This window comes from Musca domestica, unplaced genomic scaffold (genome assembly GCF_030504385.1).
Source record: "Musca domestica strain aabys unplaced genomic scaffold, Musca_domestica.polishedcontigs.V.1.1 13, whole genome shotgun sequence".
NCBI classification, from domain to species: domain Eukaryota; kingdom Metazoa; phylum Arthropoda; class Insecta; order Diptera; family Muscidae; genus Musca; species Musca domestica.
Window position 1 is genome coordinate 4023069 of NW_026712172.1, and position 24414 is coordinate 4047482.

At 36.2% G+C, this 24414-nt stretch overlaps 1 protein-coding gene and 1 long non-coding RNA gene across 2 annotated transcripts; one reads left to right on the forward strand and one right to left on the reverse strand.

The window, feature by feature from the left end:
- The first annotated feature begins 1685 nt into the window (after window positions 1-1685).
- LOC101887745 (secretory carrier-associated membrane protein 1) lies at window positions 1686-21120 on the forward strand. The gene is made up of 6 exons (XM_005184892.4): window positions 1686-1846; window positions 2036-2266; window positions 19539-19740; window positions 19807-19936; window positions 19997-20252; window positions 20316-21120. Exons 1-6 carry the CDS (start codon window positions 1790-1792, stop codon window positions 20466-20468), a joined length of 1029 nt encoding a protein of 342 aa, XP_005184949.1. The 5' UTR covers window positions 1686-1789; the 3' UTR covers window positions 20469-21120.
- LOC131800811 (uncharacterized) lies at window positions 2757-4956 on the reverse strand. Its single transcript, XR_009341597.1, has 4 exons — window positions 4799-4956; window positions 4582-4732; window positions 3122-3293; window positions 2757-3025 (listed from the first exon to the last, which is right to left on the reverse strand). It is a non-coding gene; the product is annotated as an uncharacterized LOC131800811 (long non-coding RNA).
- Window positions 21121-24414: the final 3294 nt, after the last annotated feature.

Consider the following 24414-nt stretch of genomic DNA (forward strand, 5'->3'; position numbering starts at 1 on the left):
TTTATCCAGTGTTATAATTCACAACATTTTCATAGAATTACCACAATTCCATGATACAATTAAGAAGGTCAGGTCATTTCAAATAAGATGTCCATCTCTGCATTTTCTGTAATTTACCTTGTCACATTTCACTGCGTAGAAAACAGGTTCCCATCTCTGATTCCTGTGTACACAATGTTTTTGTAAACATTAATGTTTATAATGAGGTGTTGTAAAATGAATATTTTTGAAAAAAAAAAAATGTTAACATATGACTGCATGACTTTACCTTCTTAGTTTTACCATGCACAATTCATATAATATCTTTATTAGAAAGATAATTCGCAATTCATAACATAATGTAAAACTATTTGCTTAGATAACCGATTCCTTCCCTTTATGGTATCGACAAATATTGCTAAACTAGTAGATTCTTGCAGATTCTGGAACAGACCACAAATAGACTATTTGTAAATTTGAACATCTTCTTCAATCTGATTTATAGCATTTTCAGATTAAATGAAACTTTTTGCAGCGGAAATGAAACCTTTTGCAGTGGAATTGAAACCTTTTGCAGTGGAAATGAAACCTTTTGCAGCGGAAATGAAACCTTTTGCAACCAAAATGAAACCATTTGCAACCGAAATGAAACTTTTTGCAAATCAAACGAAACTTTTAAATTTATAGAAGGAAAAATAAAAAAAAAACATTTTTATTTTTAGTAGTTCTTAAATTAAATTAATTAATTAATTATATTGACAAAGACGATTTTTTATTGATTATAAATATCTACATTTTTATATTATTTCTAAAATTTTCAATTATTTTTATAACAAATGATTTGATATATAGCATTTTCAGATTAAATGAAACCTTTTGCAATTCAAATGAAACTTTTTGCAGCGGGAATGAAACCTTTTGCAGTGGAATTGAAACCTTTTGCAGTGGAAATGAAACCTTTTGCAGTGGAAATGAAACCTTTTGCAGCGGAAATGAAACCTTTTGCAACCGAAATGAAACCATTTGCTACCGAAATGAAACTTTTTGCAAATCAAATGAAACTTTTAAATTTATAGAAGGAAAAATAACAAAACATTTTTATTTTTAATAGGTTTAAAATTAAATCAACTTATTATAGCTAATATATAGTTAAAGAGGAATTTTTATTCTTGAGCTTTATTTGTTGCATATAAAGCTTAAAAAACTGGGATTTATCAAGAAATGAAGTAAAGAATTTGCCGACCCGTTGGTAATAAAACAATTAGATACATTATTTGTTCGCTCCACGCATGTCAGAATTAAGAAGGTGTATTTTTTTTTTTTGAATTTATTCATTTGGCAACATTTCATTGTCAAAATTTATATTTTGTTCATGCCATGGCTGAAACATTCAAACTTTACCTTCGTATAAATATAGGTTAAATTTAATGAAATTGTCCACACTAAAAAGTCGCCGAGCAATGTTAAATGTCACTTTTTATTACTGGAAAACTTGGTTGATGCATTAGCATTTGGAACATTGATATGTAAACAATTTTACAATGTGTCTCGAAAATGTACTCATTTTTAAGTACATATTTTTTGTACAACATATCACCAGCTGTGCTGATGCAACTACCCTTATTATTATTCCATGGTTATGAAATATCAATAATTCGATTTATTTTGTACCGGTTCTATAACTTGGTACGATGAATATATCTAAAGTAATTATTAACCGTTCAACACTATCAGTGACACAGCTCAAAAGTAAAAAGTACCGAAGAAAGTGTTTTTATTATTTTGGGTAGCTTTTGATTATTGGAAAAAAATGTCTGGATTCGACGATAATCCTTTCGGAGAACCAAATCTGGATAACCCTTTTGCGGTAAGAAGTCCAATGAGTTTGTGTTTTGAGAGACAACAAAAAAAACATCTTGTACTGTAATATATGCATACATGTTGAGTATGTATTATTGACTCACTTTTCTTTATCTCTACTCCGAACATAAATACGAACGAGTGACAAAAGAACTACACTAAAGCATATAAATGTATTTAATGAGACATATTACAGGATCCGGCTATACAACAGGCGACTCGTACAACGACAAATGTTCAGAGTTCGTTAGAAGACTACAATCCCTTTGAGCAGGAACAATCGAAGCCACAGTTAAACATTAACTCAACAATTAATTCCAATGCTGCAGTGGTACAACCTCTGTCGCAGAACTTACCACCTGCACAACAACGCGCCCCCGCACCCACAGCTAGCACCAGTATTCAAATAACCACAGAGGAATTGCAGGTAAGTAATATGATCCATAGTAAACGTTAACATATTGTATGTTATGCACTTTGAATTTAAAAATAAAGACGTGATACCCATGGCTACGAGGGTTTACTATGGTTTCTTATTCATACCTTTAACCCAAGCCTAAATTAGATAAAGCGTCGAATGAAACTAAAATCTTAAAATTAAGAATGTATAATATATAAAAATGTTTGTCACCTCTCGGTTTTTATGTAAAGATGAGAAAATGAAACAAGAATGATACCATAATCTAAATTAGTTTATTTCATTACACACTTGACCTAATAAGCCCAGTGAAAACCTCTTTTCTAGTAATACAATACGCGGTCAGAGTATCGATAAAGCAATACTAAAATCATTAAAATGTATAAAATCATTGGTATACAGCAGTGATTGCCAAAGTTTACTGAATTGCGACCCATCTAACAAAGGCTACAAAAAATTGGTCTTATTAGCTGCTTAAAAATAACTCAAATACTGGAAATACTGGTTGGCAATAGAGGAAAAAAGTACAAACAATTTATTTCAATGCTTTTGTTTTCTATTTTTTTTACATTTTAAAATTAGCATTAGTTCCAACCATATTAGGAATATTATTATATTATATAGCTTCATCAAACCAGGCGAGGATACTTCCCATCCACCATTAGGCAGTCATTAATTGTTTGCGATTTAAAGTATTTTTCAGTGATTTTATCGACATATTAGCTTGTAGTTTGTCAATCTCTTCCCCAAGATTTCCGCTCTTAACACCTGTACGATATAAATTCGTTTGTAAAAAAATATACGCCAAATATGTTAATTTAACTTTCCTATACTCGCTTCAAAAAATGTAACACGTATACTCACCCCGGTTTATATACATCGTCCTGTAGACTACAACCACTGGTGGATCGCCACCCATACTCAGGAAAAACTGGTATACAGTGTTCCATATGCTACCAAGTTGGTTGTTTGGAATGTTCGCTAATGCTGTTTACTATGGACTATGGCCGGATCATTTTTCATTACAAGTATTTTGCTGGAAACATGAAAATAAAAAAATATCTTGTAATAACATAAACATAAAAAAATATATCGGACGAAAAAGTAAATGAATTCAACTATAAACTTAATTGTCTGGTTGGAATTTGCTTATCCGCCTTTTACAAGTCTATAAGTCCCCAAATTGAACGTTTAACGATGCCTTTTGGTTGATCCATGTAAATTTCTTCTTGAATATCTCCATTCAAGAAAGCGGACTTAATATCAAAATGTTCAATAACATACTTTTTCAATGCACTGACTGCTTATAACGTCTGTCGCCACTAGTGAAAATGTTTCGTCGAAGTCTTCTCTAAATTGTAATATATTAAGCGTTGGAGTATTGCCCCTTAAATTTATGGCAAGTGTAAACAGATCTAGCTTATAATCATTTGTGCCTAAGATACTTTATTATGTAATTCTCTCGCGAGCACGTCCTGCTTCTGTGCTATTTGGGCATCGTTAGTTGACCGGTTACCAACAGCAATCATTTAGGCAGTTTGATTTCAGGGTTTAAAATGCTATCGCCTAATTAGCAATGGCACCGAAAATGCAATGGCCTGCTAAATGATCTTCAAAAAATATAGTCCATCAATGAGCTACGCCAATAAATAGCAACACATTAAAAAAGATTTACCCGAGAGAGCTAAAGCTACTTGAAATCGTCAGCAAAGGCAAAATTGCAGTGAACGGCTGAAGCTAGCATCAAAATAGATCAACATCAAAAAAGCAACATTTTTATCCATTTGGTATTTTCATATGTAGACAAAATGCTAATGTTATTGAATGCTATAAGTTCATTTTAGTTTTGTTATTCAATATATTTAGCAAAAATGTTTAGAAAAAATATTGGTAAGTTACAATTCAAAAATAAACTTAGATTAGCTGACGAGCTCGAAAACATATGTACATGTTTTATTAATTTGTACATGACAACACACAATCGTAAAAATATGTTTTCGGCTTCTCATTCGGCTAAAACGACAATAGCAGCAGCCGAAATCCGAGCTATTTCTTGTTTTGTGTGCTGAATTTTTGCCTTATTTTCTGTTAGGGCTTAACAAAAACAGCGCTGAGCTAAGTAGCTGATCATGTGCTATTTTAGCCGTGGCTGTCAATCAATAATAGCAGTTGCACTGAAAGGCTAAGGATAATTTCAATAGGCGGTGGCGTTTAAACCCTGTTTGATTTTGAACCATTAAATAATTTTTTTTATTATTAAAATTTTAAAAATATTTTGCATGGACATTTTCTGTTCTTGTGACTTGTAATGTACAGAAACCTACACTTCAATCAATTGGTCCCCATATTGCGAATGTTTACACAAGATTCATCACTAAAATGTAGAAAATTTAGAGAAATTTAAAAAATATGTATTTCATGGTCACAAATCTGGTTTCTTAATGTCTTCAAGGAATCGTTGGTGCTATAAATAATCTGAAATCAAAAAAAGTTCATGACGAGTTTTACAATGTTTTTTTATCTCAAACTTATTTATATTACCGAAAATATGAATTTAAGTTGGGATTTAAATTCATTCCATAACACGCCACGTATATTTTTTTACTTGAAATTTAAATTTCCGTTCAAGGCTAATTCAAATTATAACAACATTTTTGGCGTATTACATTGGTTGCAGCTGGCTTGAAAGGGTTACCTTACCAGGTTATTTCACCATTTGATTGTCTTGCAGGTTTTTTAAGAGTTGTGAGTTGTTGGTGTTGGCGATTTCAATAACAATTTATTTAATGTTTCTAACTCCGCGAAAATGAGAGATTCACATTTTGACATTTCTCATTCATCATCATTCTTAATTGGCTATATGCTTGTAAGTCGTTACCAATCACTAAGATATTCGTCTCAAATTCCATGCCCATCAATTTTACACAACTCTTAGTATCTTAGACAACCTTTGCGGCAAGTTGGACGTTTTTTGGTTTATTTAGAAACAAAGACAAATCAGTTTTAAGAAAAGAGAGGAGAAAATTCTACTTAAATACCTTTGCAGGTTTGAATTGCACTGAAATGTGAAAAAAGATACGTACTGGTGGTCGTTTGAGCGAGGAGTTATGTTCTATTGAGAATACATTCGACATTAATGAATTCTTTAAACGTTGAACGTTAATGAATTATTTGTCCAGTCTCCCTCCTCCTTGGGAACAATTCCCGTGGATCTTACTGGGTATCTTGGACATGGTCATTCTTTTTCAATTAACAGCGTGTTTGACGATGACGTTATTCGTTCCTTACGTACTATTAAGTCTGAAGTAGTTGGATTAAATGGATTACCTGTGAAGTTTTTAAAATTTTTCTATCCCTATAACAGTTGGGGATTTCGTGATGATCTACAAAACACAAACTTGTCACGAAGACGAGTCAAAATTGCACATAACACTGTAATGAAGAATATGATGATCAACATTGTTGACAATCCTAGGAGATCAAAAATAAAACAAGAAACATGATTACCACGACACAAGCCATACACATAACGAGCGATTTAATTTACTGCCCTACCAATACGCAGCATTTGACCAGAGAGTGCCAGAGACGACCTGCAGGCAATAATTAACCTGTGAGGACACATCCACTGTCTTCCTAAAATGCAAATACGTAAGAAGACAATACAGTCTAACATCTCATCAAGTTCCACAATCACATAACTCACGTAAACATTAAGAGTACCACCATTACCATGGTCATTGAACAGCATGGCTTTAGTTTTATTCCAATTTATAATAAGGCCATTTAACGAAATCCACAATGAAACAATAGAGTTAACCAATTTCTCCAACCTAGGAATATCAGCCTCTCTGAAGAAAACGTGGACATCATATGCATACAAAAACAGACAACACCTGTCATCAAAAACTAATTTTATACATGAATATATAGCCTAGGCAAACCAGGGTAGTTTTGGCCCAACTCAATTCGACGAACTTTGTGGGATTCCACATTGGACACTACAAACGTCAGACGAAACACGCCCACGGCAGTTTCGGCCAGCGGCTGCCAACCCAGTATGTACATGTTTGTGTTTGTTTATTTTTCTGCATTGGGAGCAGCATATCCCGGAATGCTTGCTCCGGATTTCATTGGTCCGTGCCGGGATTGAGGAAAACCCCGGACCTTGGTTCTGCTCGGTTTGTCAGAACGTCATCCACCACAGATCTGTTTCGGTGCGATGTAATGGATGTAGAGAATGGGTGCACTTCAAGAACTGTTTCGGACTAAGGCGTTGGCGAGAAAAGCGTAGCGAAAGCGTAGTCCTCAGCGAGTCCACTTCTTCGTCGTCCTCATCAGAGACGTCGTCGGAGTATGGCACTCCACCGCAGTCTCCAGAACAGCAACCAACACCGCAGCATCTAACGCCACATGTTGCTGTTCCAACTCTGGATTGTGCATCTTTTTTGCAATTCAATTGCAACGGACTCCGAGGCAAAATAGATGAGATAGTGGAATTTATGAGTCGGAGGAATATTAAGATCGCAGCGGTGCAGGAAACCAAGCTGAATGAAAATTGCAGCCTACAACGTTGTTATGGTTACCACGTACAAAGGAAGGATTGCACCAGAAGTGGAAGCGGGGATTAGCGTTCCTGTTACACAATTCTGTTCAGTACAGACCTATCTCGCTTGAGCTAGTCTTTAGTTAGGAATGTATGGGGGTAGCAGTCAAGTGTGGAACTGCCGAAGTAGATGTGCTTAATGTGTATATCCCGCCGATTAATAGCTGTGAACCGCGTTATTTGCCTGATATTAGCCCATATTTGGTAAGCAATAACCGCCTGGTACTAGGGGATTTTAATGCCCACCATTAGTTGTGGCAGTCCGTCCTAGGAAATGACCAGAGGAAATCAGCACTGGCAGAGCAGATCGACTCCTCCACATTCTGGACGGTTAACGAGGATGCCCCACCCGAATAAGAGGAGAGTGTCACAGTTCGCCAGACCTAACCATAGTGTCACACGGTCTGATAAATGACGTGACTTGGCAACCCGTCATTTCTCATGGCTCAGACCATCTCCCTCATCACTTTTAACGACGTAACGGTGACTGATCCGAAGAGGTGCGCGGAGTATTTTAACCGACAATTTGTCGAGCACCCCGAGAGCGATAGGGCGAAGCGAAGAGTACTACGTCGTATCTCTTCCCGCCGAGGAGGAACCACAGTTTACAATGGGTGATGTTGCAAATGTCATCCGTAACGCTAAGTCATCCAAAGCGTTGGGCCCGGACGGAATCTCAATGGTAATGTTGAGGCAGCTGGATACGCCGGGAGTCAAGTACTTAACGAAAGTTCTCAATTTGTCGCTAGCCACCCACATAGTGCCGGAAACCTGGAAAATGGAGCGGGTGGTCCCGCTACTGAAGCCAGGCAAGGATGCCAGCAAAGGCGAATCGTACAGGCCGATTTCGCTTTTATCGCCAGTAGCTAAGACTCTTGAGGCTTTACTCCTCCACAGCATTAGAGGAAGCTATACAGTTGTCAACCACGAGCACGGATTCCGTCCACAACATAGTACCACAACAGCATTATACGCCATTTCCACACATATTAGTAGAGGACTGAACCAGAGGAGATGAGAACACAGCTGAATGTTCAGGTCGAAGGGATTCTAATATCGACCACGAACTACCCCAAGATTCTTAGGGTCACGTTCGACAGCATGTTCAAGTCGTCCGCGCAAGCCTTCTCATGACACCAGTGGACCATCTACATGAGGAGGCGAAAGTCCTTCCCTTACGTCAGCATAATCATATGCTTTCGTTGCAGTGCCTGCTTGGGTGTTTCCGTGAGAGTCATCCCAACCATAATATGGTGGATAAATCTTCCCCACCCAGGCGTGTCAGGAAGGACATACATGATCTAGAGAGGGCTCTACAAGAGAGAACCTGAATTGAACATGAACATGAATTAAAGGCATCCCAAATCATATCATTAAGAGATAAGTGTATAGTCTCAAGAGCCTGCGATCATCGAGGAACTTAACAATCGCATCTTTAATAATATGTGCAACAAATCTTGACATAAAAGGTAGAATGCTAATGAGACGCAGATTCGACATATGATGTGACTAACCTGTTTTCGGCACATGAATAAAAAAAATATTATAATCATAAAAATCGAATTGACAAAATGCAGGAAATTACAGGAGATATATGGGAAGATAAGTTTAAAAATTTTACTATCGTTAGAAGATTCAAGCTCACAAATTCCAATTCATATGCCACCAAAGCCGTACTTTTAACTTCAGAGACTGTCATCTTCAGCTCAACTATAGACTTTTTGAATTCAACCACACATTCATATTTAAACCTTGTAAAGATCAAACAGAGCATCAGTTTTGCGTCTGCAGCTCCTGCAAAGGACCAAATTTTCAACAACTGCACTCACACCACCAAAAAATATCCCATCACCGCCATTCAAAGAAGCATCAGCTGTGGCACCCACTATTGATTCATCAACTATATGATTTACTTTTGTTCCACGATCAGCCAAACCATCATCACTACTATTTTTTTTTTAAATCTTCCCTTCTTAAAAGCCTCTACAGAAAGAATATTTAACTAATGATTTTTGAAAAGGGTACGTGTGATTCTCATTCACTTAAGACATAACGACACTTAAAGCTTGCTTTTCACCAGTCGTCATATCAAAAATACCTTTGCCTTCACCGGGATGAAGTCATAATATTTGTAGCAATCAGCAAATACTGCCAAGCCTCCAGTTTCGTTTTTAAAAACTTTACTCTCTGTAATGGAGAGTAATATGAAGTTAAGCTAATGGAGGAATACTCCAGACTTAGGCAAAACGGATTTATGAAACACAATGTGTTTATTTATGTTATCCATTTTCATATAAAATTTGTATAAAAGAAATTTAAGTTTGTTTTTGTGCTATAAACAATGCATAAAAAATTTTGTAACATGCGTAGTATTTCCCAAATGTGTAAAAATTTTCATCCTCCGTGTGCAATATGCAATTTTCTTGGTGACAACACTGTGCTATAACATTTAAACAGTCCAACATACCAAAATGGCTTGAGAATAATATCACAATAAGCTTAACCCTTTCATGCCCACAGTTGCCTATAGGCAACATTGTGCCCATGTGCTTCTAAGTCCCGTTATTTTGAATTTTTTGACATGCGGTTTTTTGCATTGTGTAGTTATGGGAGTTGTGCAAGCTTAAATCCATCTTTTGTTCTGTCAGCTAGACACGACTTCATTCAGTAGCCGATCTCGGTAAAGTGAACATTTAGCGAAAAAAGTGTGTATAAAACAAAATTAAAAAAACATTAAAAATTTTTTTTTACTGTAAAACCAAGTGCAGAATATAAATAAATAAAGGTAAGTGAGTTATGTAAAAAAGAAAAATTATAAGATAAGTCTTTAGTTTGTTTATAATATTTTTGTAAAAGTGCTTTTGCCTATAGGCAACATTGGTCAAGTGGTATTTTCTGAACAGTGTACATTTCTTTATGTTCAAAAACATATTTAGATGCGACCAAAAGGTTTAACACAGGCAGAAATTGAAAAAATTACAAATTTTGACTGGGATGTTTCTGAGGATGAGGAAAATGAAGAAGAAGAGGAAAAAACTGTGAATTTCGAAAACATCATCGAAGAAACGCTAAAAAATGTGATTGATAGTGGCGAAAATATGGAAGTTAATCTAATTGAGGAACTAAATAGCCGTGAAGATGTCGGAACAGGATCTGAAAATAGAGAGGTTTTACAGGAGATGATGGAGAAAATTAATTTTCAAAGTTTGAGGTGGAGGAGTCAACAGTTTACTGATTGTAACACCACTTGGAAAAGCGAAGTGCTCAGCAATGAAGTGAAACAACCAATCGAATATTTCTTCCAGTTCTTTACAGATGAAGTTTGGCAGAAGATTTGTGAAGAGACAAATTTGTATGCGTTACAAAGTAATGGAACTGAACTAAAATGTAATGTGTTTGAAATAAAAAGATATGTTGGTATATTGCTATACCTTGCTGTAGTCAATATTCCAACATATCGAATGGCATGGGCAGAAAATTTCAAATTGGCGGCAGTTGGAAATGCATTGCCAAGAAATAGATTTGAAAAAATTAAACAATTTTTACATTTTAACAATAACGCTGCTCAAACTGAAAAGGGTCAACCTGGGTATGATAAATTATACAAAGTTCGCCCATTGCTGAATTTTATAAAGAGTAAATTCAATGCAATTCCCCAAGAAGAATTCCAAAGCGTTGATGAACAAATGATTGCATATAAGGGTATTTAATTTAATGTGGTTATATTTATATCTTTATTTCTAATCCAGTAATATATATTTTATTAGGTCAACACAGTTTGAAACAATATCTGCCAAATAAGCCACACAAGTGGGGATTCAAAATGTTCACTAGAGCTGGTGTATCGGGCATAATGTACGACTTTACTCTTTACATTGGTGAAGGAACTTGTGAGTCTTTTGGTATGGGAATATCATCAGATATTGTTTTAGCTTTGGCATCCAATATTCCGATGAACCAAAACTTCAAATTATTTTTTGATAATTGGTTTACGTCAATAAACTTGATGATTGCGCTACGTCAACGAGGAATATTATCCGTTGGGACAATCCGAAGCAATCGTTTGAAGAACTGTGCTCTATGCAGTGAGAAGGAGCTTCAAAAACGAGGACGGGGCTCATTCGATTGTAAATATGAGGCAACGCACAATTTGATTGCTTGCCGATGGTATGACAACAAGAGCGTTCAACTAGTTTCCAACTATATAGGTAAAAACCCCATGAGTGAGTGCAAGAGATGGTGCCGAAAGGAAAAGAAGTTCATGATAATATCTCGTCCAGGTATAGTGGAATGCTATAACAAACATATGGGTGGGGTTGATCTTGCTGACATGTTGATGGAATTATACAAAATCAACCACCGCTCAAACAAATGGTATATGCGCATAGTATACTGGAGTTTTAATGCTTGTATAGTAAATAGTTGGCTGTTGTATCGCAGAGACCTCAAATATACAGACGGAGAAGTAAAGCATATGCCACTAATAAAGTTCCAGTTGGACATTGCTAACGAGCTTTTGAACGCAACTCAAACAGCTGTTTTCCCAAGGAAAAGGGGTCGTCCAACATCGCTTCTTTCAATTCCTTCATCACCAGTTCTTTCGACGGCCTCGGAGTCAAGTTCCCACAAAAGAGCATATGTTACCGAACCTCCCAAATCCAAACGATTTGACAATATTGGTCACTGGGTAGAATGGGGAGCAAAAGGTAGATGCAGGTTATGCCAGACTGGTTATCCGCGTTCCAAGTGTAGTAAATGCAACGTATATTTGTGCTGTAATCCACAAAAAAATTGTTTTCTATCTTTTCATACCTAAATTTCAATAAAAAAAATAATAAAGAAAAATACATGCTTTCTTGAAATTTACTGATATTGCCCAATGTTGCCCATAGGCAACATTCTGTAACTGATGAACCAGGATAAAAAGGACTTTGAATTTTTTATCAGTTCATATGTGAGTCAAGACTAACATATATAGCACATAAAAAGAAATTTAGGCCCGTGCATTTTAATTCGGGCATGAGAGGGTTAAGAACACAAGATTTAAGCTTGGGAAAACATCTCCTCCACTAATATTATACCTTTATAAAATTCCTGGAACATTTTAGATATATCCAGTCTGAAATGAGATTGAAATGATATACAAAAGACTCCCAGATTTATTATTCATCATTACCTTAAGAATTCGGTCCGGAAATGTGTCCTAAATTCGCATGATTTACCTTTTTACCAAAGACAGCTGACAATTTTCACAAAAAATCAAAACAAATTTGTCAACAAAGGACAGATTTGAGAAAAATTTGTGCAACATAAGTGTTTCTCAAGCATTGTTGAAAATTTTGGTCTGTTCCAGAACTGCAAGAATGTAAAAGTTTTCACTACGATAACCGATTTTCCCTTTATGATATCGAAAAAAATGCTAAGCTAGTAAATTCTTTCAGTTTCTGGAACAGAACAATTGTTATGACAAAATATTTTTATAATATTATTCTCAAACTTTTTTGTATTTTTGGTATGTTGAAAGTAATCTCAAAGGTGTAAAAGTGCGAACAATTAGTAAATTTATCAAATTTTAAAGCATCATTTAGTGAAGGATATCACTAAACCGGATCGTGCTTTTGCAGATCTTATTTTCCTTTTTTTATTCTCTCGCTTTCTTGTTAGAGGTTAGGTTAGAAGATGTGTCGCTACAATTAAAATTGTAACGACATTACTCGGAGGCCTTTTAGTTCATTGTCCATAACAACAGTGGTGCTCAAAACCGTGTTCTAGAACATGAAGAGAAAAAAGAGATAATTTAAGAGAAAATTAAAATTCTGTTTTTCTTTATACTTTACGGTTCTATTTAATTGTTCTTAAACACGAATGTTTGCCAAAATAATTTATAAAGCAAATGGATAAAAAATATTTGTATAAATAATGACTTAACACTGTTTTGTTCCTGATTTAAATAAGCAAAGAGAAATTTGATTGAACAGAGATATTTTTTCTTGAGCACCCCTGATAACAATCTTCTGTGAAAAGAAGATTCCAGGTATATTTTATTGTTTTGAAAAGTTTAACTTCATTCTCTAACCGATCGGATATTTGCAGTCCTTTTGAATCTAGTAGATAATATAAATTATTATACACTGATTTCACCGCAAGAATTATTTAATAGGTAAATCTCCTTGTAAGTTGTGTGTTTTTCTTTTCGAACGTTCCCAACGCCACTAATTTCCCACCCCTGCTGACCCAGGGGGCGACCATACCCATATAGAATTCTTACAGGAATAGAGTGCAATCAAGCCTCTCTTAGCTCGTTCCTCGGTGTTCCTCTTCGGCGGTCAAGGATAGTGCCAAGGTATTTGGCTTCTAGCGAGAGGTTTAAACTGACTCCATCTAGTTTCGGTGGTGTAAATGAAGGATATTTACGTCTTTTAGTGAAAAGGACGAGCTCTGTCTTTGATGGGTTCACACCTAGTCCATTGCGATGCGCCCGCCGTGATAAGGTGACTAGAGCTCCTTGCATTAGGTCCGAGATTGTTTGCAGGAATTTCCCGGCAATTAATAGGACGACGTCATCAGCGTATGCGACTACTTTCGTCCCTGTTACCTCTAGATCTATAATTAAATTGTTAATGACCAAAAGCCAAAGTAATGGTGATAGGACACGCCCTTGCGGAGTGTCCCTAGTGACCGATTTCCTGACGGATGTTTCCCCAATGCTCGAGTTGATGATTCTGCTGCTAAGCATGGTATCAATCCAGTCTATGAGGAGTTGGGGTACCTTAAGTTTTGATAGTGAATCATGAATGGATTCTAGCGTGACGTTGTTAAAGGCTCCCTCAATATCGAGGAAGGCAGCCAAGGTGAATAAGGAACCATTCATGTTCTTCTCTATATACCATACGACATCGTGTTGCGCTGTTTCAACAGATTTACCTTTCATATAGGCATGCTGAGCAGTGCTAATGACGGTCTTGGGTAATAGAGATCTGATCTCTATGTCTATCAGCCTTTTCAAAGTTTTAAATAAGAAGGATGAGAGACTTATTGGTCTATAGTCCTTGGGAAGTGAGTGACTCGGTTTCCCCGCTTTGGGGATATAAGTGACTGTGACTTCTTTCCATGATTCCGGAATGTAGGATAGACACAGACAAGACAGACAGACTGGATCGTAGCGGGAATAATACCGTCTGGTCCTGGATATTTAAAAGGCTTGAATTATCTATAGTCCACTTAATTTTGGGTAAGCTTATTATTCTGTTAGCCAGGTTTTGGTCTCTAGCCGTATGATCACGATGCACTTGATCGGTTTGCCGATTGCTTGCAGTGTCGATACAGCCAGGGAAGTGTGTGTTGGCTAGCAGGTTAAGAGTCTCTAGTCCAGAGACAGTCCATGTGCCGTCAGTCCGTTTTATACTTCCTATGGATTTAGGATCCTGCGAAAGAACTTTACGAAATCTGGAGGCATCGTTGACACTTTCTATCGACTCCGTGAAGCATACCCAAGAGGTGCGCTTGGCCTTCTTGATTTTACTGTTGTACTTGTTAAAGGATGCTTATAGGCGTGTTAAAGGATGCTTATAAGCATCCCAAAGGATGCTTATAGGCGTTGGCCCTATTATACAGTCGCCTACTGTCCCTCCTTAAGTTGGCTAAATGTTTTGACCACCAAACTGGTTGACATTTTTTCCCTGGGTAGGTTAGCGGACAGACTTTTTCATAGCAATCAATCAAAGCACTCGATATCGCACTTACGGAGTTGTCTATATCGAGTGTTGAGGTTAAGACCATGTTGTCGAAACAGTGAAGCCTGGGTATAGCCAGTTCCGTAAATTTGTCCCAATGTGCCTTTCTTGGATTTCTATGTGGTTTTTTAAGAATACCATCTACTAAGACTTTGTAAACTATCTTCCGGTGGTCTGAAAACGAGCACTTAGGAGAGACTTTCCAATTATATATTAGAGATTCATCCTTGTTAGTTAGGGTGAGGTCAATGACCTCTGCCCTATCTTTGATTTGAAATGTTGCATCGTTGCCCCTATTACAAATTTTGAGATTATATTTTAAGATAAAATCAAAAATGGACTCACCTCTGACGTTGGTATCGTTGCTGCCCCATTGGAAGTGGTGTGCGTTGGCATCACAACCTATGATTATATGCCCTTTGTCAGCCAGATCTTCGAGCAGCCCCTCTACTTCATGGCCAGGTGGGTCAGGTCGCAAGTGCGGTAGATAGAGAGAGATGAAAATGTGAGCCCTCCCGGATTTAGACTCCAATCTCGCTACCGTAACGTCTCCACTGTAGTTGCTAAGGAAGATAAGATTTACCCTATTATTGTATATATAGGGTTCCTGAACCAGAGCTATGTCTACTTCAGCTTTCGAGAGGGATAGGAGGAGTTCGGCAGCAGCTGCTTTGCAGTGATGCAGATTAATCTGCATGATGCTAAGTAGCCGCTGTTTTCTTCCACCTAATGCAACGGCGTTAGACGGAAACGGATCCATCCAGCGCCGAAATGCAATTTCCCCACGAGCTTGAAGGTATTCCTGGCCATCCGTATCCATAGATACTTTGATGACCAGGCCCCCTCCCTCAGCGTTTGAACTGACAAGACGCCAGTTGTCCGTTTTGAGGTTGGGGTTCTGCTTGCCCAGTATTGTCAGGATGCGTGCCGGATCCACGGATGGTGGTGGCACCCAAGCTGTCAATACCTTACAACAGGGGATGTCCTTTAAGGATACAGCCGCCAGATCACATCCCTGCCAGAGGTCGTCCGGGTAGATGGTTTGTGAGTATTTCCTCTTCCGTCCTGTTTGGCCTGCCGTTTGTGATTTGACCTCTCCTTTGTGGACCTTGTCAGGCTTAGAGCTTGAAGGGGCTGGTGGGGGCGGTTTAGTCACGACCGACTTGCTAGCGGACGGAGTGGAAGTTGTAGGCAAAGGCCGAGAAGCCGGGCCCGTGGATGCCTTCTTGTCCTCAGGGTGTGGTTCTTCTGTAGACCGACCCCTTTTCAACGCTGGGCGTGAAGAGGTATCGGCTTCCGGTGGTACTGCAGAGGCTACGGCTATAATGGGCTTCGGTTTCTTGGCATTATTTTTCCTGCGCTTTTTGGCAAGTGGATTTGACCCAGCAGGGTCAGCATTAGCCGTCACCTCGTGAACAACGAACGTGGTGGTCTTGTTATCGGCGGTGGATTTGCTGACCTCCGCAGGGCCTTCAGCAGAGGGTTGAACCACAGGTTGGTTTACCCTACTGCTGATAGCAGATTGTAGGAGAGGTAGAAGAGTCCGATTAAGAGAACAGCTTGGTAAGTGCGGGTGGTTTTTTTCGAACTTTGCAATTACCTTGAGGTTCATCTTAATCAGAACCCTCTCTCTCTCTCTCTCCGTTATCTGCGCGGGGTCTTGGCCGATAAATTTTTTACAATAATTTACCGACCTTTTATAGCCCCGCTTTGCTTTCGCCTCCTTTGGGTCGGCGCCATCATGAGAGGTAGGGTTTCTGGTAGGATCCCCGCCAGTACCTACATTGATGGCGTCTTGCCGATCGAGGCTGGTGACATCGGAAGTGACCGACGTTAGTCCCTTCTGGATTTGGGACTCTGCGCAAGTCTCGCTGGGAGTGTTCTTGGTGGCTTTTTGAGATGACTTACCACTTTGAGACGAGGAAATGACCGTGATGACAAGTTCCTCATCCGAAAGTGGTGAGTCATCTCCAAAGCCAGAAGGAATACTTTCCTGACTGACCTGTCTTCTCCAGGAGGGCGGACAATTATTCGCTATGTCGCTGAATATTGTCATGGATGACGTCACTGTAGTTCAGTATAGAGTCGTCCCCTCCCGAGTTGGAAATCGTGTCCTGTGGCCGGTCCTTGGTCGTTGCTTCTTTGGAAACAATAGTGTCATTGGTGGTAGTTGGCGGTTTGTTTTTATTATTGTAATTGTTCTTCTCCATATGAAAAATCACTTTCACCTAACACATTCCCAGTATCATTATGAATTTCTTGTGCCGATAAACCTTTTTTATGTAAATATTTAATGACAGCACTTATTTCTAATTTCCATTGTAAAAAATTGCGAATGCGTCCTTTTGTGTTGCCAGATGTGTTCATAAAATTTTTCTGTTCATACTATTTATACCGTTTTTCGAAATTCGTACCTATGAGTACTAATAGTACTAAATTTTGTACAATTTAAATTTTGGGAGAACCGATAGGTATGTGGGAAGTTTTGGAAATTCGAACTTATGTGTATTAAATGGTACAAAATTTGGTGCAATTTAAATTTTGGGAGAACCGGTAGAGTTGGAATCCTGCAATTTGGAAAAAAAGAGATTTCTATTGGATTGTATGATGTATATAGTTATGGAAATTTGTATTAATGTGTACCAAATGGTTTATTGGCTACAATTTGGACTTGGGTGAACCGATAGAGCTGGTATCCTGAAATTTGGAATTAGGATTACTATTGCATTGTAGGATTGGGTTATGTAGGAACTTGAAAATCGTACTTGTTTTGTACTAAATGGTACTAAAATTGGTACAAATTGGATTTGGGTGAACCTAAAGAGTTGGAGACCCTAAATTTAGAATTATTTTTGGAAATAAGTACTACAGGAGTTCAAAATGTTGTAAATGGTACACAATTAGATAGAGAGATAGATTTCTGAATTTCGTTGTTGGGGTCAGAATTGGTGTGTAGTGTTGCGACATGGAAAAACGTACCGTAGATGTACGAAAGGTACTAAAATTTGTATTATAGATATTGGTGTGTAGGGTGGAGATATGAAGTGGTTTTGAAAAAGAACGAATGAGCGGTACTAAATTTGATATTAGTATAATCAGGCAAAACGGCTGAAGGTAGAATCTTGAAATTTTGCATGTAGACCAATGTTGGTGTGTAGGGGTGGGATAAGGGTACTAAATGTATTCAAATGTATAAAACATTGAATCAAGTATAGTTTAAAAAGATAATGCTAAGATTCTGAATTTTTAAATGAGGGTCGCTGAAATTCGAACCATGTGAGCTAATAGCTCTAAATTTCGAATCACTTGGTGTTATGAGAACAGATGGAGCTAAAATCTTGATATAAGTTGTAAAAATTAAGTTGGAATGTGTACTAAGTGTGAGAGTTGAACTAAATGGTACTAAGTTGGGTGCAATTTGGGTTTGGGTGTACTAAAGGTTTACATAGCTCTTAATTTGTTATAATTTGGAAGTAAGTGAGAAGTCCGAGGTAAAATCCTGAAGTTTTGTAAGAGAATCAAGTTTTGGAAGTAGGGTTGATATAAGGATATGAATTTGGAACTCCATAGCATTGGAAAATGGTGCCGACTACTGGCAAATAGACATGACGAGCATTGAAAAATGGTGCCGACTACTGGCAAAAAAACTACTATTTTAGTAAAATTGCAAATTTTGCCATTTTAATAAAAACAAATTCAATTTTTGTTTATTATTTCGAAAACTAAACAACATTTGGAATCTGAACAACTTTGTTTTTCTGCAATTGAAAGATTACACTCAGAATGTTGAAAGATTGAAAAATCGAAAATTCTAAAAGTGCCGACTACTGGTACACTTACACTATGTCTTTTTTTAAACCTATTGAAAAAGTGAGAACGGAAAGACAGAACCTAACGGTTCGAATTCTGATTTAATTCTGTTTTTATTTTTAAAATATGTTCCTTACGTACTACTGAAACTTATCTAACTTAACCTAATCGAAGCTATACAATTGTTCTTATCTATTTTTATTACATGGCTGCTTGTCCCTTCATTCAAGTGATCTTGACTACCTATTGGCGCATCGATATTTATGTTTGTGTGGGTCATGTCCTTTATTATTTTACACATTATCATATGCGACATATACAAATGTGATATTTTATCGCAACTGGGAAACTGATATTTTGGAATCTATATTTTTAATTGTTAGAATTTCCCAGCGCCTCAACCGCACTCAAAAGTATGTACAAAGTATTTTGTACAGCTATGATCTTAAAAGTTTGATCTTTCAAATCCATGGCAAAACTGGCGAATAGCTTCAAAGCTCGTCCTGCAACGTACGTTTCTTCCAATCATTAATTTTTAAAATAATTTGTTGCTATATTTTACAAAACAATATATAAACACACAAAATTGGCAGTAGTCGGGCACACTTAGAAAAAAATTGTAATCAGCTGGTAGATCTACCTTGTCTTTTTGTTGTACCATGCATATGCTTACATTCTTTTAAATTCAACTCCAAATTTAGTTTTTTAGAAGCAGGAAAAGTGAAGATGCAGGTAAGTGCGGTATATGAGCTAAATTTCTGATTTTTCTACAAAATCTTTTACAAATGAACTAGCAGGCCAAAATTCGTTCGTAATTACCTTATCGAGGTAATTATCTTTCAAATCAGTCATGAGTTAAGTGTTACCATTCACAAAATAAGCACTAATTGAAAAAATGTTAGATCGCGGACCCTATATTTTTGAAAATTTTGTGTTTGAAAGTAATCTAGTTAGTGAATCTCACTACTGGTCCTTTATTGTTTTCTTCTGAATTGTCGCCAGTTTTGCAGATTTCTCACCGTAGAGGAAGATGAAATCAATATTATTAGCTTAAACAGAAAATAGTACTATCTGCACAATTTTGCAAGGCAACATACAAGATATTTAATTATTTATTTTAATTTCTATTTAGCGCCGGCAGGAGGAATTGGACCGCAAAGCAGCGGAATTAGACAGAAGAGAACAGCAATTGCAAGGAAATGTTCCACAACTTAATAACTGGCCACCATTGCCCGATAATTTCTGTGTTAAACCATGTTTTTACCAAGATTTTAATTTGGAAATACCTCCAGAATTTCAAAGACTTGTCAAACACTTATACTATACATGGATGTGTATGTTTCAAAAACATATTTGATCGTCGTTAACATTTTGTAAAGTATTTACTTTCATTTTTACAGTTTATACCTTGACAATGTGTGTTAACATTATTGGTGGTCTAGCCATTCTATTGCATACCGGCGACTTTACGAATTTCGGACTTTCTATTTTTTATACGCTGCTCTTCACCCCAGCATCATATATCTGCTGGTGAGCCTTTGTATTCTATGTAATCTGTAATGGTAAACAATTATAATTTTAATTTCCAAGGTTCCGACCGGCCTACAAAGCATTTCGCAACGATTCCAGCTTTAACTTCATGGTGTTTTTCTTCGTTTATTTCTTTCAAACACTTTTTTCCGTGTTTCAAGCAATTGGTTTTCCGAAGAGTGGCTATTGTGGATTTATAGTCGCTATATCCCAGTTTAAATCTTCAGCCGCTGACATTGTTGTTGGTCTCTTTTTGCTTTGCATCGCCTTCTGTTTTGCTGTCACAGCAGCTGCAAATATAATGATGATTACAAAGGTAATGTATGAATAAGGTTTTGCGCACATAGGAACTTTAAACTTATTTTTCTTTTAATTATAGATCCATTCAATATATAGGAGTTCTGGTGCCAGTATGGCGAAGGCACAGGCTGAATTTGCGACAGAGTTCATGCGTAATCAACATGTTCAGGAAGCTACAGCAACTGCAGTTAACTCGGCTATAAATTCTCAGTTCAATAATCGTCGATATTAAACTCGTAAATACATGCCTTTGAGAAAAATTCATCACATTAAAAATGAATTGCATGCATTGCATTAATATCAATAATAACGATACAATAATTACAATAAATATATTGACGTCATTGAATAGAGTAAATTAAGTTGATATGAGTACATTAAGTTACAGATATGCAAAAACACAACACCAATTCACTATAACTCTTTGTTCTGTTGTGTATTTTTTTCGTGTTTATAACTGCATACAAAATGACGGTCAATCAAAGCAACAAAAGGAGATTCATAGAAGTCAGCGAGAGTTAAGTGAAACAATTATCTATATTAAATATGCATAATATCTCTCACTGACACATATGCATTGCTTTTCGGAGTAAATACATACATTTAAACGTCCATTTCTCTAAATTGAATTATAAATATTAAAAATATAATACGTTTTTATCGTCATCATCATATAATTATTTAACATAACATTCAGTATGAATCTATCATGTACTGTGTAGTATTGTCATATTCCCCTCATGTATTACACTGTTCCTAAGCAGTAACATCTGAAAGAAGAAAACAATTTAAGATTTTATTATAATTATTATTATTTTGTTATCTACATATATACCTATGTATATGTATTCTTATTAATAAATTACTACCAATTAATAGATGTATATACCATGGCGCATATTCATTACTAAATAACATGGATTTTAATCCCCCAATGGTAAGATTATATTGCCCATTTTGTGTAATCTAATTGTATGACCGTTTTTACGAGTCAAGCTTTTAAATAGATACAAATATATGCGTATTAACAGTTCCAATTTTCATTGCATTCCAATAAAAATGTCTGTTAAACATAAAACTAAAATTCCTTTAATCTTGTGCGTGAATATTTTATCCCTACAATTGGAAAAGTAAAAGTTATACAGACTTAAGTCCCCTAAAATGAAAAAAAAAAAACTATTAATATAAAAATAATTATAGATCATATGCGGGACTGCGTCTTTGATATTTTGTATTTTCACAAAATTTGTATTTTTACTGAACATTGTCAGTGTACCTAAAAGCCAGCGTTCGAAAATAAACAGTACACAAACATAGTGCACTGTACCGGTACAGTATCACTAAAAAAATGTTAGCGGTAGTGTACCTGTACACTACCACTACTAACGATGATCGTAGTGTACCGCTGTCGGAGCGCTAAAAAATCGTAGTGTACCGCAGTCGGAACACTAACAAATCGTAGTGTACCGGAGTCGGAGCACTATAAAAACGTAGTATTCCGCAATCAGAGCATTAAAAAATCGTAGCACCACATTAAAAAAATCGAAATCATAAAACTGATTTTAAACACTAAACATTTATTAATTTTTTGGTAACACAAAATAAAAGGTACATAATTTGAATAATAACGCATTACAATGCAACCACTAAATGCCATTTTTCGCGGAAAATTACAAATTTCAATTTTCAATAGTTAAATACAAATTATTATCACTTCAGATTTGGTCCTTTTTTATTCTTTCTACCTATTCCCATATTTTTCTACATTCTTCAATTTCACAACCATTCTAAACATACATAAAATAAATTCAACTTTTATTTTCATAATATTGAATTGTATTAGTAATTTTTGCATTATCAAAAACATAACATCTAATTTTCTCACAAATCGTAAACATTTCGTTTCATTTCATTTATTTATTTATATGTTGCAATGAAAAAGCCATTAGGCCAATAAGTATCACAACTATCAGAAAACTACAAAAGTGTACTCCAAAATAAAAAAAAAAAAACATCTTAAAAATATTACATAGTGTATCTTAAAGTAACCTAAGAAATCATATGTAAAATATGGACAAAAAGGCTCCCCAGCCAATGAAAATAAATTTAAGTCTATTGCTGGTAATAAAAAAAAAACAATATTGAATCAAACGATACAGTATCGTCAATATCATTAACAAACAAATTGTTAACCTCCATTTGCCTCTACAAAGTTTTCAAACATGCGGCGAAAAACACCGCGGGAAAACGAGAATTGTCGTAGCTCAGCTGGAAGCTGATTCCAGATTCGTGCGGAACGAACTATGAAAGATCTTTCATATAGAGACGTAGAAAAATGAGGGAAAATTATTTTCGTATTCCTAGTAGACCGAGAGAACACTAGCCGATCTCGCTGAAAACCAGGAAGATTTAAACAGATACATTTATATAGAAATGACACCACGCGTTGTTTAACAAAAGTAGAGAATGACACTCCTAGAAAGAGGACTACATGCGCAGAAATATGGTCAAAACGACGCAAATTATAAACATATCTTACAATGATGTTAAAAAGTTTTTCTAATTTCATTAAATACTCATGTGTTGTACCAGAAATCACTTCAATACAGTAGGAAATTACCGAAAATAACATAGAATGAGCAAGATTTCTCTTTACAAATAAGGGCAAATAGAAATCAGTTGAGTGTAATTTTCGGAGCATATTTATAACTTTGGGGTACAGTGCATCAATATGCAAAGAAAAATCAAGCTTGGCATCAAGAACAACACCTAAACAATTTATGCGGTCAACAAAATCCACCGCTACACCATTAACCTGTATATTAATACCGCTATTCAGTCGACAAGGTGAACCAAATGCCATTGCCTTTGTCTTAGAAACATTTACTACTAGATTATTATTTCTCAACCAACGTGAAATATTACCTAATGTTGTATTTATGGTATTCTCTAGTTGAAAGTCTGATTGACCTTTAAAAAATAAATGAATGTCGTCCGCATACATAAACGGATGACAGTCGCAATTAGTTAGAATGCTACTAATGTCATTGACATATAAAACAAAAAGAAGCGGACCTAAAATTGAACCTTGAGGTACCCCGCTGTAAATATTACGTAAGCTGGATGCCTCGCCATTATATGAAACATATTGAGAACGTCCAGATAAATATGAAGCAATTAATTTACAAGAATTACTGTCAAATGCATATAATGAGAACAGTTTCTCAATCAGCATTGAATGATCCACACAATCGAATGCTTTCGAAATATCCAGCGCAACAAGAACACCACTATCACGTCCATCAATTGTCTCTCTAATCAAGTCAGTTAAGTCTACTAAAAGTGAAGTAGTGCTGAGACCACGCCTAAATCCATATTGATAATTAATCAAAAATTTATTGTCATCTATAAATGATTGAATCTGCAGCCTTATGAGATGTTCGGCAACTTTAGAAAGCGACGGTAGTATACTTATAGGTCTCAAATTCTCAATAGTGTTCCTTCTTTATTTTTGAAAATAGGGAAAACCCTAGCAATTTTCCAGTCATTCGGGAAGGTCGATGTTGTAAACATTGTATTAAAAATATAGGTGAAATGTCTAGAAATATATGGATAGATTAATTTCAAAAATTTAATGGGTACTCCATCAACACCTACAGACTTCGATTTGACCTGCTGAAAGGCTTCAAATACATCTATCTCGAAAACACAATTAAAAGAAAATGTATGACATTGTCTATCAATATCTGGAAAATCAGCAATAACATTGCCAACACCATTTTCTTGAGTAAAATATTCATTCAAAACATTAACATCAAAGTCAGTTGAGAGGTTGACTTCATTGTCAACGATACCACCGGCATGAAGTTGTCTCCAGAGATGAGTAGCATTTAGTCCATTGAAAATTTGTTCATAATATTTTTTACGTTCCTTTCTAAGAATAGACTTAGCTTTGTTTTTGAGGGTTCGATACACCGCCATATTTTGCAGCGTAGGAAATTTTAAATAATTTTTGTACGCCATGTCACGCAAAGAGATCGCCAGTATTATAGATTTACATTTCAGCCACGGATCCAAGGAATGTACAACACGTTTTCTAACGATAGGAACATATGAAAAAAGATTAGCAATAAGCAACTGGAGAAACGAAAGCTGTAAATTAATATCAGATGTACTAT

Coding starts and splice junctions, on each gene's coding strand:
- LOC101887745 (XM_005184892.4), top strand. CDS start 1,790: ATGTCTGGATTCGACGATAATCCTTTCGGAGAACCAAATCTGGATAAC. Junction 1,847..2,035: donor ATCTGGATAACCCTTTTGCG/GTAAGAAGTCCA, acceptor GACATATTACAG/GATCCGGCTATACAACAGGC. Junction 19,937..19,996: donor CCAGCATCATATATCTGCTG/GTGAGCCTTTGT, acceptor TTAATTTCCAAG/GTTCCGACCGGCCTACAAAG.